General features: G+C 40.9%; 1 protein-coding gene across 1 annotated transcript in view; it reads right to left on the bottom strand.

Moving 5' to 3' along the window:
• Nucleotides 1–14,248, bottom strand: part of LOC140208213 (uncharacterized) — a 106,601-nt gene that overhangs the window by 70,120 nt on the left and 22,233 nt on the right. Inside the window, exon 3 of the mRNA XM_072276722.1 lies at nt 11,330–11,911. Coding sequence (XP_072132823.1) covers nt 11,330–11,911 — 582 coding nt within the window. The remainder of the gene's footprint in view (nt 1–11,329; nt 11,912–14,248) is intronic.

Consider the following 14,248-nt stretch of genomic DNA (forward strand, 5'->3'; position numbering starts at 1 on the left):
TAACTTCATATTTATCATTAAACGTAGATTTTACAGCACCTGCCCGCTGCCCAGTAGCTGCGGGATGGTAACGATAAATGACACAATAGACTTGCAATTTCATTTTCATAAATTCCATGAAACCAGCATGGCAACCTGTTATATATGGTGCTCCATTCGGTGCACAAGAAATCATGTTCCTAATCAGAATCATTTTGTTACCAATTTCACTTTGAGCTCGTCATGGACTGATTCTCCGTTGATATCTATTTTCAACCTTTTACAATCAAGAATCTCTGAATCATTTTTTCCAATTTTGATGAACGGTGCATGTGCCATTATCAATGCCTCGTTGTCTCGCACAGTTGGCTCCCAAATTCTGTTTTCCTTTAGCTCTGTGCATAGTGATACTCAATGCCTTCACTCGTTTCATCAATATGACGTGCTACATAGTTAATACTCAGAAGAATCGATTTTAAAATACAGGTATCTGTTTTGAGAACAGTGGTGAGTACCTGATACGGCAGGCCTTATTAATCTTTCACTAATTGTATGAGACCTTGCAGATTTCTGCTATTATTTTGGAAATGTTATGAGAAGCAATGAGACGACGATCAAAGTCATTTGTTGCTTTCTTTCCAAATGACTCGAGTGTGCAACGCTTTTCAAATGCTTCTTTCATCTTCCAGAACTGAGTAAAACCATAAGTAGCTTTTTAAGTGTGTCACTTATGGAAGTATTGCTACAATCTTGATGGTTTCGTTGTTTACAAGTAAGACACATGGGGCATCGCTGATCTGACACAAAGAGAATAAAGCAATATTCCAGGTTTGTTACGTTCTAAAGACGCACTTTTTGTAGTGTCTAATTCTTAGCAGGATTAGAATTCAAGGCTTCACTGCCTTCAAACCATAAGATCATAAGATACAGGAGCAGAAGTAGGCCATTCAGCCAATCAAGTCTACTCCGCCATTCAATCATGGGCTGATCCAATTATTCCAGTCATCCCCACTCCCCTACTTTCACCCCATACCCATTGATGCCCTGGCTAATCAAGAAACTATCTATCTCTGCCTTGAACACAACCAATGACTTAGACTCCACAGCCGCTCGTGGCAATAAATTCCACAGATTTACCACCCTCTGACTAAAGTATTGTCTCTAATCTGTGTGTCCTTTTGAGCCCCTCAATTTCCTCAAAACTTCCTGTCCCTCCAACTGACTTGGTATCATCCGCATCTTTGCAACGAAGCCATCAATTCTGTCATCCAAGTCACTGTCATATAACAGACAAGAATCGGTCCCAACACAGATCCCTGTGGAACACCACTGGTCACCAGCAACCAATCAGAAAAGGTTCCCTTTATTACTATTCTTTACCTCCTGCCAATCAGCCACTGCTTCATCCATGCAAGAATCTTTCCTGTGATATCATGGGCTCATAACTTGATAAGCAGCCTCATGTGTGGCACCTTGTCAAGGACCTTCTGAAACTTCACGTGCACAGCATCAACCGATTCTCCTTTGTCCATCTTGCTTGTTACTTCTTCAATGAATTCAAAGACTTTCAACATACTTGTCAGGTAAGGTTTTCCTGTGAGGAAACCATGCTGAAAATGACCGAAAATACCCTGAAAACACATCCTCAATATCTGACTCCAATATCTTCCCAAAGAGTGAAGTGAGACTAACTGGCCTATAATTTCTGTTTATCTAGCTCCCTCCCTTCTTGAAGAGTGGAGTGATAATTCCAAATTTTCAGTTGTATGGAACCACGCCAGATTCAATTGATTATTGAAACATCATTACTAATCCCTGCACAATGTCTTCAGTCACCTCTTTGAGAACTCTGGGATGTACACTATGTGGTCCAGGTGGCATATTTACCTTCAGACTTTTCTGTTTCCCAAGAACCTGCTCCCGAGTAATGTACTATAAATATTTCTGACCACTGACATCTGGACTTCCACCATCCTGCTGGTGTCTTCCATAGTGAAGACTGATATAAAACACCTACTCAGTTCATCCGCCAGCTCCTTGCCTCTATTACCACCCCTCCAGCAATGTTTTCCATTGGTCCGATATGTACCCTCACCTCTCCTTTACACTTTATGCATCTAAAGAAACATTTAGTATCCCCTTCATTGGCGAGCTTACCTTTGTATTCCATATTGTTCCTTCTTATTTTTAAGTTGCCTTCTGTTGTTTTTTAAAAGCTTCCCATTCCTCTGACTTCCCACCATTTTTTGCTCTGTTATATGCCTCCACTTTGGTGTCCATGTTGGCTTTGCCTTCCTATTAGCCACAGTTGTATCATCTTGCCTTTGGAATACTTCTTCCTCTTTAGTACTTATATATCCTGTGCCTTCTGGATTACTCACCGAAATTCCAGCCATTCTGTCGTCATCCATTCCAGTGTTCTTTCCTTATCAATTTAGGCCAATTCTTCTCTCATGCCTCTGTAATTCTCTTTATTCTACAATTATACTGACACATTTCACATTAGCTTCTCCTTCTCGCATTTCAGGGCGAATTCCATTATATTAAGATCACTTTCCCCTCTGGGTTCTTTTGCCTTAAGTGCTCTAAATAATTCCTATTCATTGCACAACACCCAGTCAAGAATAGCTGATCCCCAGCTGGGCTCAACCAGGAGCTGCTGTAATAAGCCATCTTGTGGGTATTCTAGGAAATCCTCCTCTTGGGATCCAGCACCTACCTGATTTTCCCAATATATCTGCATGACTATCTCCCATGAATACTGTAATATTGCTGTTTTGGCATGCATTTTCCTTCTCCCATTGTAATTTGTAGAAGATATACATACTACTGTTTGGGGGTCTCTATAAAACTCCAATCTCTGTCTTTTCACTCTTACTACTCCTTTGTTCTACCCACAATGACTCAACACCTTCTGACTCTTTCTAATGAGTTGGAGACCTCATCCTAGAAACAAAGGGGTTCCTTGCAGAAATACAGGACAAGGTGGTTAACAAAATGATTTAAAAAAAAAAATCGAAAATAAATGAAATACAAACAAACAAGGCAGAAAATGCTAAGAGAAACCAGAGACAATCCAATATATTCCAGGCTCCTGCAGCAGTTTAACTCCATCTGATTAATTACAATCAAGTGGCAAATATCATTCACCAAAATCTTGCTTCAAAATAAAAACTCATGAATTCCCTCCATCACTTCATAAAGGCACCATAAATTCAAGCCTGATCCAGTTTTAGAGTTAAAATCTTACAAACTATATGATAATCAATACATTATTTCAGATAGGACAATCTAAAATAACCATCTGGGTATAATATTATGGGATAAACAAGCAGGAACAACTCCCTCAATAGATAAAACCATTTCCACCACACGCATGTGCCTCGACCAGTGCAGCACCTCACCACAGGTATTGTTTGTGTCATCAGTCAGACAACCAGATTATTTTCTCTATCAATCAGCTTCCAAATGTTGCTACTCTGTCATTCATTGCCGCGCCCCACTGCTGAGTCCCTTCTCCTCATCCTACGTTCTTACCCTGACAACTCCCAATGTCATTCTTCCTCAGCCCAGAGATTTGAGGGGCGAAGAACATCTCAGGCAGAACTACAGTCAGCTCAACTTCTTCAGTCTGCAGAAAAGTCAAGGGAAACATCTTCACCCACAGAGTGGTGTTACAGCATTAGCAACAATGCTGATGCTGAGGATGTTCTACGAGTCTGTGGTGGCCAGTGCGATCATGTTTGCTGTTGTGTGCTGGGGCAGCAGGCTGAGGGTAGCAGACACCAGCAGAATCAACAAACCCATTCGTAAGGCCAGTGATGTTGTGGAGATGGAACTGGACTCTCTCACCGTGGTGTCTGAAAAGAGGATGCTGTCCAAGTTGCATGCCATCTTGGACAATGTCTCCCATCCACTGCATAATGTACTGGTTGGGCATAGGAGTACATTCAGCCAGAGACTCATTCCACTGAGATGCAACACTGAGCATCATAGGAAGTCATTCCTGCCTGTGGCTATCAAACTTTAGAACTCCTCCCTTGGAGGGTCAGACACCCTGAGCCAATAGGCTGGTCCTGGACTTATTTCCATCTGGCATAACTTGCATATTATTATTTATGGTTTTATATTGCTATATTTATACTCTATTCTTGGTGCAACTGTAATGAAACCCAATTTCCCTCCAGAACAATGAAGTATGTCTATCTATCTATCTGTCAATGAATTTAGAAATGAGTCAATGTTTTTTTAAACGAACATAAACATTTATTAAACTTTGCTTACGATAGTGAAAAGTAAAGAAACAACTAACTTAACCGGAAGTAAACTGCTATAAGCAACTCTGGAACAGTTCTTAAAGTGGTAAATTCTAACTCTGTTCTTAAAGTGGTAAATTCTAAAGTTCAAGTGATTTACAGAGTCAATAAGGAGAGACGTCTCTGGAGTTGGATTTCTTCACAGACATGACATTTCTGCTGATTCTGTCCAAAAGATTCATGATGAAGGAAATAAAATAGCTTAAAGGAACTGACCTTTTCCAGGCAAGTAACACTGCTCAAACTTCCCTGCTCTTTTGCAAGAGTTATCTCAGATGCAGGTCACTATTTCTTGACCGAAGAGTCCAATAAGGGCGATCCTTCATAGCTCCGCTGAACGACTCCAACTTTATTGTGATCCTTCAGGTTCCCGTCCTTTTGATGAAGGTCTTCACTCTCCGATACTGAACTGCAAAGGTAAAACTAACAAAAACCTGGCAGATATTGGCAAAACTGCCAGCACAAAGGTTTTACCTTAAAATAGAAAGTAAAACTTCGGTTTAAAACAAAACTGCATCACGAGACAAATACACAGCAAAACGGACTATCTGACGAACTAAAAATAACTCAACTGAAGACTAACTGCATCACACCAGGGTTCCCTGTTATATACCTGTTGCGAACATGTAATCACGTGTCCTCACATTGGAGGGAAAGTTACATCACCCCACCACCACAAGACCATTACCTCATGCTCACAAGATACTGCATTACATCATGGTCATAAGACAGTCACAAGATACCCACAAGGTATATAACACCTCCCACCAAAAGGGAGAAAATTTTGGTCTGTTATGAACAAAATTTTTAAAAACTAACAATTTATAAAAGAAATACAAATGTATAAAATTTACAACATACACAGTATCATACAGCACCTCACAAACTAATATACAGTAGAAGTGTTACAAATGCTAAAATATAACTCCATAAAAAATTACATTGCACATTTAATATCTAGATAGACTGTCAGCAATCACATTATCTTTGCCTTTAATATAGGTTATCAAAATATTATACTCCTGTAACATTAAACTTTGTTACTGAATTGGAGTTTGCTTCATTTCCTTAACCATTATCCTTAACCAAACCCGGACCTACAAGGTGATCAAGATAGGTCACTATGGCATGGCCAAATTCACTTTTAACTAAGTTAATAGTTAAGTTAGCTTTTGAAAGTCTTTCAAATAGTTTCTCCACCGCAGTAACATGTGCTTTCCAAGTATCATTTCCTGTAACAAAATCATCAATATAGGCATCTGCCCATGAATCACAGAATTAATCGTCCGCTGCAAATTACCTGGTGCATCCTTCATCCCAAATGGAAGAACATTATATTCGTATAACCCAGATGGGGTTACAAATGCAGAAATCTCTCGACCTCTATCCATCAATGGAACATGCCAATACCCTTTTAACAAATCAATTTTTGTAAGGAACTTTGCTTTTCCCACTTCATCCACACAATCATCTACTCCAGGGATTGGATATGCATCAGTTTTTGTCACAGTATTCACCTTCCTGTAATCAGTACAAAACCAAATACTACTGTCTGGCTTAGGAACCATCACATAAGGTTAACTCGAATTCGAATTAGAAGGTCTAATAATATTATTCTCTAACATATACTTAATTTCTTGTTCACAAGTTCACATTTTGCCCTGTTCATCCGATATGGATGTTGCTTTATGGGATTTGCATCTCCAACATCTACATCAACTGTAGCTACAGTGGTTCTTTTAGGAACGTCTGGAAATAAATCCCTATACTGTATTTAACAATTCACTGTTTCATTTGTTGTCTCTGCTCTGGCTATAAATGAGCTAATTTCTCATCAATATTTTCCAGAATTGTTGAGTTTGATGATCTGGCAGAAATAATGCTGGGTTTAAAATGAGTTTCAGATGAATCATCCATTAAGTCCCTAGTGGGATCAGCCTCTTTATTATTAACCATAACAGTCATAGTAGCAGACTGTTTCTCATAATATGGTTTTATCATATTTATATGACATAGCTGTGTGGGACTTCTTTGATCTGGCGTTTTTTATCATATAATCCACATAATTAACTTTGGATATAACCTCATAAGGACCATGGAATTTAGCTTGTAAAGGGTTCGTTTGCACCGGGAAAAGAACCAACACCTTATCTCCAGGCTTAAATGACCTCATTCTAGCATCCTTATCATACCACGTTTTCATTTTCTCCTGAGCCAACTTTAAGTTTCCGTTGGCTAAGCTACACGCTTTAAGTAATCTTTCCTTGAACTTTAAAACATAATCCAGCAAATTCGTATGTACCTCTTTATTAATCCACTGCTCTTTCAACAATTCCAAAGGTCCTCTAAATCTATGCCCAAACACAAGTTCAAAAGACTAAAACCTAGGGATTCCTGCACTGAATCCCAGACTGCAAAAAGTAATAAATGTACGCCCTCATCCCAGTCCTTTTCATTTTCCACACAATACATCCTAACCATGGTTTTGAGGGTAGAATGAAACCTCTCCAAGGCTCCTTGTGATTCACGATGGTATGCAGATGAGGTAATCTGTTTTGCTCCCAGTTTATAATCTCTCTGCTGAAACAATCCAGACATAAAATTACCACCTTGATCAGATTGTATTTCCTTAGGAAATCCAAAATAAGTAAAGAACTTTATAAGAGCCTTTATTACCGTTTTAGCTGTTATATTCCTGAGTGGAATGGCCTCTGCAAACCTAGATGCTGTGCACATGATAGCCAGCAAATATTGATGTCCAATCTTAGTTTTTGGCAATGGGCCTACACGATCTATAATAATTTTGGAAAATGGTTCACCAAATGCTGGAATCGGTTGCAGTGGGGCCACTGGAGTAACTTGATTAGCTTTACCCACAATTTGGCAAGTTTGACACGTTCTGCAAAATGTCGCCACATCTTTTCTTAAAGTAGGCCAGTAAAAATATTTAAAAACCTTATTTGCAGTTTTCTTTACACGTTGATGGCCACCCAAAGGCATACTATGAACCATAGTTAAAATCTCATTCCAGTAAACTTTAGGAACTACTACCTGGTGATTAACTTCCCATTCTTCACTTGCAGGACTTGTAGGTGATCTGCACTTCCTCATTAATACTCCCTTCTCAAAATAATACCCTACTGACACCTTCTCAATTTCACAATCTGGAAGAGCTTGTTCTTTTAATTTGATAATCTCAGGGTTTCTACTCTGCTCTGTTATCATCTTTTTCTGAGATAGAGATAAATCTTCATGGTCAGACTTACTACCAGAATCTTGATCAAACAATGAAGGTAAGAAAGTTTCTGACACATCCTCAAAATTTGAATCCCGAGTTGAACAGTCATGGGTAACAGACCCATCCTGCACATCAATCTTTTTAGCCTTAGCTTGGGTTACAACACAGGAAGAATCCGTTTTAGAAGAATCCATCTGTGGTTCCTCAGGTATGGGCTTTGTTGTCAAATGCACTTCTGGAAAGACTTGTCTGTTTGCTAAGTCATTCCCTAATAATAGAGAAATGCAATTCATCCTTAAACTGGGTTGTAGTCGTAACTTCACAAGTCCCGTAACTAACCCTGACCTTAAGTTTGCTCTATGCAAATGTACTGGCATAAGGGCACTCCCAACACCTCTTATAGGGTTTACCTCACCAATGTCAGACTCATCACTAAATTTGAGAACACTGTCTAATATAAGTGATTGAGAAGCTACAGTATCCCTAAGGATTTTTATTGGCACTGGATTGGGTCCCTCTTTCAAGGATACAAATCCTTCGGTTATAAAATAATCATATCCCCTCTTAACTTGGTCGAAGTCTGACAAAGCTTCATGTGTATTTATCAAACTCTGTGGATTTACAAGTGTTTCAATACGTTGCACACAAGCATCCGGGACTGCCGCCTTCTCCTTTAATCAGAAACAGTTAGCTATGATGTGTCCAGGTTTCTGACAATAATTACAAATAGGACCAAAATGTCTTTCCTTCATATGTTTCCCTTCATCCTTACCTTTCTCACTAACTTCTGACTTAATTTCTGGTTTACCTTGACTCCCTGTGCTATCTCTCCTTTTAAAAGTCCTACCCTGAGGAAATCTACTCTTACGGATTAAAGCATACTCATCAGCTAATTTAGCAGACTCCTGCAACGTAGCAGTGTCCCTCTCATTTAAGTATGTCCTTACCTCAATAGGGATGCACCTTTTAAATTCCTCCAATAAAATCAACTCTTTTAATTTACTCTACTCCCCATTCACATTTTTAGAGGAAACCCATCTCTCAAAACACACAGAATTATCGTAGGTAAAATCCACGTAATTTTTGTCCACAGCTTTCTTCAAATTTCTGGATCTTTCTCTATAAGCTTCTGGAACCAGTTCATGCGCTTTCAATATATGCTGCTTCACAGTATCATAATCAAGTGTTTGCTCAGCAGTTATTGCTGTATAAACTTTCTGTGCCTTACCTCTAATTATACTTTGTTACATCACTGGCCATTGATCTTTTGGTCACCTTGAAGTGAGAGCAACAATTTCAAAATGTTACAAATATTTGTCCACTTCTGTTTCATTAAGTGGAGGAGCCAAAATAACTTCTCGACTAGCAAGAAACTATTTCATAGAACCGGAATTCTGATTCTCAGACTTTAATTTCTCCATCGCTAGCTCAAACTGTCTCTGTTTATCTGCTTCTCTAGTTTTAAATTCCCTTAGTTTATATTCTTCTTCTAATTAACTTCATTCCAAGTCCACTTTAACTTGTTCGAACTTTATCTGTTCGTTATGGAACTGCACCTCAAGATTACTGAATGGAAACATTTCTAACGCATCCCCAGCAAAATTACCGGATGCTATATAGTGTGTCACGCTTTTTCTTTGAATTATGGGTTTGTTGTAACTTTTGCAATTCCTTTAAGGTCCAACCCTCTAGCAATCTCGGATACATCACCCTTTTTCGCCATCGCTAATAAGTCCAGGTCTGGTGATTCCATAAACTCATCAATATTCATTGCTGCTGAATACCACCCACAAACCAATCAAACAAAACAATTGGAAATTGCCTTATTCAAATCAGATTACTAATTAAACAAGCACTCAACCTCAAAATCGGAACAATCCCAAGAGCCCCCGATTGGTTACAGCATTAGCAACAATGAATATAGAAATGAGTCAGTGTTTTTTTTAAACAAACATAAACATTTATGAAACTTTGCTCCACAATAGTGAAAAGTAAACAAACAACTAACTTAACCGGAGTTAACTGCTATACACAACTCTGCAACAATTCTTAAAGTGGTAAATTCTAACACAGTTCTTAAAGTAGTAAATTCAAAAGTTCAAGTGATTTACACAGTCAATAAGGAGAGACTTCTCTGGAGACGGATTTCTTCACAGACATGACGTTTCTGCTGATTCTGTCCAAAGGATTCACGATGAAGGAAATAAAACGGCGTAAAGGAACTGACCTTTTCCAGGCAAGTAACACTGCTGAAACTTCCCTGCTCTTTTGCAGGAGTGATCTCAGATGCAGGTCACTATTTCTTGACCGAAGACTCAATAAGGTCGATCCTTCATTACCCCGCTGAACGACTCCAACCTTATTGTGATCCTTCAGGTTCCTGTCCTTTTGATGAAGGTCTTCACTCTTTGATACTGAACTGCAAAGGTAAAACTAACAAAAACCTGGCAGATATTGGCAAAACTGCCAGCACAGAGGTTTTATCTTAAAATAGAAAGTAAAACTCTGGTTTAAAATGAAACTGCATCATGAGACAAATACGCAGCATAACGGAGTATCTGACAAACTAAAAATAACTCAGCTGAAGACAAACTGCGTCACACCAGGGTTCCCCGTAATATACCTGTTGTGAACATGTCATCATGTGACCTCACATTGGCGGGAAAATTACATCACCCCACCATCACAAGACCATTACCTCATGCTCATAAGATTCTGCATTACATCATGGTCATAAGACAGTCACAAGATACCCACAAGATATGTAACAGTGGTGACTGGAACCCATCCCACAGGGAGAGCGAGAGGTGAACAATAGGGGAGGGTTTAAAAGGACTGTCTTGGAACAGATGCTCCGGCAGGGTCCAGCCGGCCTGAGTTAACTCTCTACTGTACAGTAGGTGTGTTATAAATTCACCAAGTACCAGAGACTGAGTTTAAAATAGAACTGATTTATTTCTCTCAGATCCAGAATATTAAACTCCAGTCCCATTAAAGGTGAATATGCAGCAGAGGAAACTACTCCCATGCCCAGTGACCAGGGTGCAGAACTGGGTGTGGTGAGCAGCAGCAATAATTGCAGAGTTCAGCACCGACAGTCACTCTCAAAATTGCATTCAGCAACGGTGATGGACAAATATCCAGCATGCAGCTTATTGAAACTTTCTCCGCAGTGTGAATCCAGTCGAGTGTCACAGCTGTCAGACACTGTAAGATTTCACTGCTCATGTAATGGCCTCTCTGCAATGTTTCACTGCTGAGGTAATGGCTTCTCTGCAGCAGTAATGTTTAGGTTACGACTGGAGATAACAGGGTTTCGGAGTGCGGGACTATCCAATGACAGAAATGTTCTTTCTCGTGAGTCTGGAAGAGAGATTTTTGTGGTTTTTTGCTGGGGAGAGATGAGAAGATGAGAATGGAGAGAGTGGGCCCTTTTTCTCTTTTTTTGTTTACTTCTCTAACCATATAGTCAAAGTAGGAATTATAAAGCTCAATTATTTAATCGCATATTGTGTACTGTTCGTTATTTCGGGGTACTGATTTGTAACAGAAGACACATCACACAGCATCCACGCAAACGAGATTTCTTAACGTTGGCCGGGCTGGGGGGCTGTCACAACCTATATTAAGCTGCTAGCTAAGCGAGAGTTACATAAGGTTAGATGACTGAGTGAATCACTTCCCACATTCACAGCCGGTGAACGGCCTCTCCCCAGTGTGAACTCAATGATGCACATCTGGTTGATTTGGCAGACAGAATCTTTTCCCAAAGTCCAACCAGGTGATCGGCCTCTACCCAGTGTGAACTTGCTGGTGCCTCTGTCGTTGAGATGACCGAGTGAATCCCTTCCCACAGTCTGAGCAAGTGAACGGCCTCTCCCCAGTGTGAACACGCTGGTGTGCTATTAGGGTGGATGACCGAGTGAATCCCTTCCCACAGTCTAAGCAGGTGAATGGCCTCTCTCCAGTGTGAACTCGCAGGTGTCTCTGTAGGGTGGATGATCGAGTGAATCTCTTCCCACAGACTGAGCAGGTGAACGGCCTCTCCCCAGTGTGAACTGACTGGTGTTTCAGTAGGTCGGATGACCGAGTGAATCCCTTCCCACAGTCTGAGCAGGTGAATGGCCTCTCCCCAGTGTGAACTGACTGGTGTTTCAGTAGGTGATATGACTGAGTGAATCTCTTCCCACATTCTGAGCAGGTGAACGGCCTCTCTCCAGTGTGAAATCGCTGATGTATCTTCAGTTGGGATGAGCAAGTGAATCCCTTCCCACAGTCTGAGCAGGTGAATGGCCTCTCCCCAGTGTGAACTTGCTGGTGTGCCATTAGGGTGGATAACCGAGTGAATCCCTTCCCACAGTCTGAGCAGGTGAATGGCCTCTCACTGGTGTGAACTGACTGGTGTCTCAGTAGGTCCGATGACCGAGTGAATCCCATCCCACAGTCTGAGCAGGTGAATGCCTTCTCCCCAGTGTGAACTCGCTGGTGAGACATTAGGGCAGATGACTGAGTGAATCCTTCCCCACAAATTCAGCAAATGACCAGCCTCTGCCCAGTGTGAACTGACTGGTGTGTTCACAGTTGGGAAGACTGACTGAATACCTTCTCACACACAGAACAGATGAATGGCCTTGTCCCAGTGTGAACTTGCTGATGTACCTTCAGTTGAGATGACAGAGTGAATCCATTCCCACTGTCTGAGCAGATGAATGCCTTTCCTCTGTGTAAAATAATGGGCGTGCTAGTTGGTCAGATAGTGAATCCCTCCCCACCATCTGAGCAGGAAGGATGATCGAGTGAATCCCTTGCTCCACTTCTTAAATATCTGGACAGAGACAGCAAAACTGGCGTGTTGTGTTTGAGATTCCTGTAGGTAAATTCCTTATTGTTTTTACCCTGAAAAAAGATTTACAAATTCCATCAATGGGTGCAGGACAACATTTCAGATGAGATCACTTGAGTTGTCAAGGTGTGATCTGGCATCACACTGTCACAGTGAAGTTCAACCCAACTTGGAGAGAGAAATCATCTTCTAACTGGGCACAGTGATGGTATCTGGAATGACCATCAAATTCTCTGATGTTCTTTCTGTGTCTATGAGAATGGATACAGAGGAGATATCAGGGGTAAGCTTTTTTTTATGCAGAGAGTGGTGACTGCGTGGAAGGGGCTGCCGGTAACAGTGATGGAGGCGGATACAATAGGGTCTTTTAAGAGACCCCTGGACAGGTATATGGAGCTCAGAAAATTAAAGAGCTATGGCTAACTCTAGGTAATTTCTCAGGTAAGGACATGTTCGGCACAGCTTTGTGGGCCAAAGAGCCTGTATTGTGGATTAGGTTTTTTTCTATGTTTCTGCTGTCACCAATCTGCGACTTGGCTCAGTTTGACTCTCTCCATTGGTATTATTCCCAGTTCCCACTGAGTTGCGTGGGTGCCTGGCCCCACCGTAACTGAAATACTCTCACACAAATAGCCTTTGTTGACATGCAGCTGGGATTTCCTTTTATGTACTGTTAATTTAAAGCATCACAGTTTTGAAGCCATGTAAAAATTTCCTGCCCAGATGAATCATTGGTATGCACAGCTGTTAAAAGGACTTAGAGTGAATATCAGTATTATTTCATGTTCTTGTCACAGAGTCATGCAAAAGTACAACACAGAAACAGGCCCTATGGGCCATCTGGTTTGTACTGAACTATTTAAACTGTCTAATCCCATATCCCTACCATCCAGATACCTATACAAACCTCTTCAATGTTGAAATTGAGCTCGCATGCACCACTTGTGCTGGCTGCTCATTCCACACACAGATGACCGTCTGTGTGAAGAAGTTTCCCCTCATGTTAGCCTTAACATCTCACCTTTCACCCTTAACCCATGGCCTCCAGTTGTAGTCCCACTCAATCTCAGTGGAAGAAGCCAGCTTGCATTTACCCTATCTATAACCCTAAAATCTGTGGTATACCTCCATCAAATCTCCCCTCGATCTTCTACATTCCAAGGAATAAAGCCCTGACGTGTTCAATCTCTCCTTATAACCCAAGTCCTCCAGACCTGGCAACATCCTTCTGAATTTTCTCTGAACTCTTTCAACCTCTCTTACATCTTTCCTGTAAGTAGGTGACCAAAACTGCACACAACACTCAAAATTAGGCCTCACCAATGTATTGTAAAATGTCAACATAACATCCATCTCTTGTACTCAGTACTTTGGTTCATGAAGGCCAATATGCCAAGATCTTTCCTTCCGTCCCTATCGAACTGTGACACCACTTTCAGTGATTTATAGACCCGTATTCCCAGATCCCTTTCTTCTACAGCACCCCTCAGTGTCCGAGCATTCACTGTGCAAGACCTTGATCCTACCAAAGTGCAACACCTCGCACTTGTCTCCATTAAATTCCATTTTACATTTCTTCGGCTGGTCCAGATCACACTGCAAGATATTATATTCTTCCTCACTGTCCACTACACCCCCAGTCTGAATGTCATACAGAAATTTGCTGCTCCAGTTAACCATGTTATCATCCAGATTACTGATATAAATGACAAACAACAGATCCAGCACTGATCCCTGTGCAACACCACCACTAGTCACAGGACTCCAGTCAGAGAGGCAACCATCTGCTACCACAGTCTGGCTTCTCCCAAAGTCAGTGTCTCATCCGATTTACTATCTCATCTTGAATGCTGAGTGACTGAACATTCTTGA

This window comes from Mobula birostris, chromosome 13 (assembly GCF_030028105.1).
Source record: "Mobula birostris isolate sMobBir1 chromosome 13, sMobBir1.hap1, whole genome shotgun sequence".
In the NCBI taxonomy this organism is placed as follows: domain Eukaryota; kingdom Metazoa; phylum Chordata; class Chondrichthyes; order Myliobatiformes; family Myliobatidae; genus Mobula; species Mobula birostris.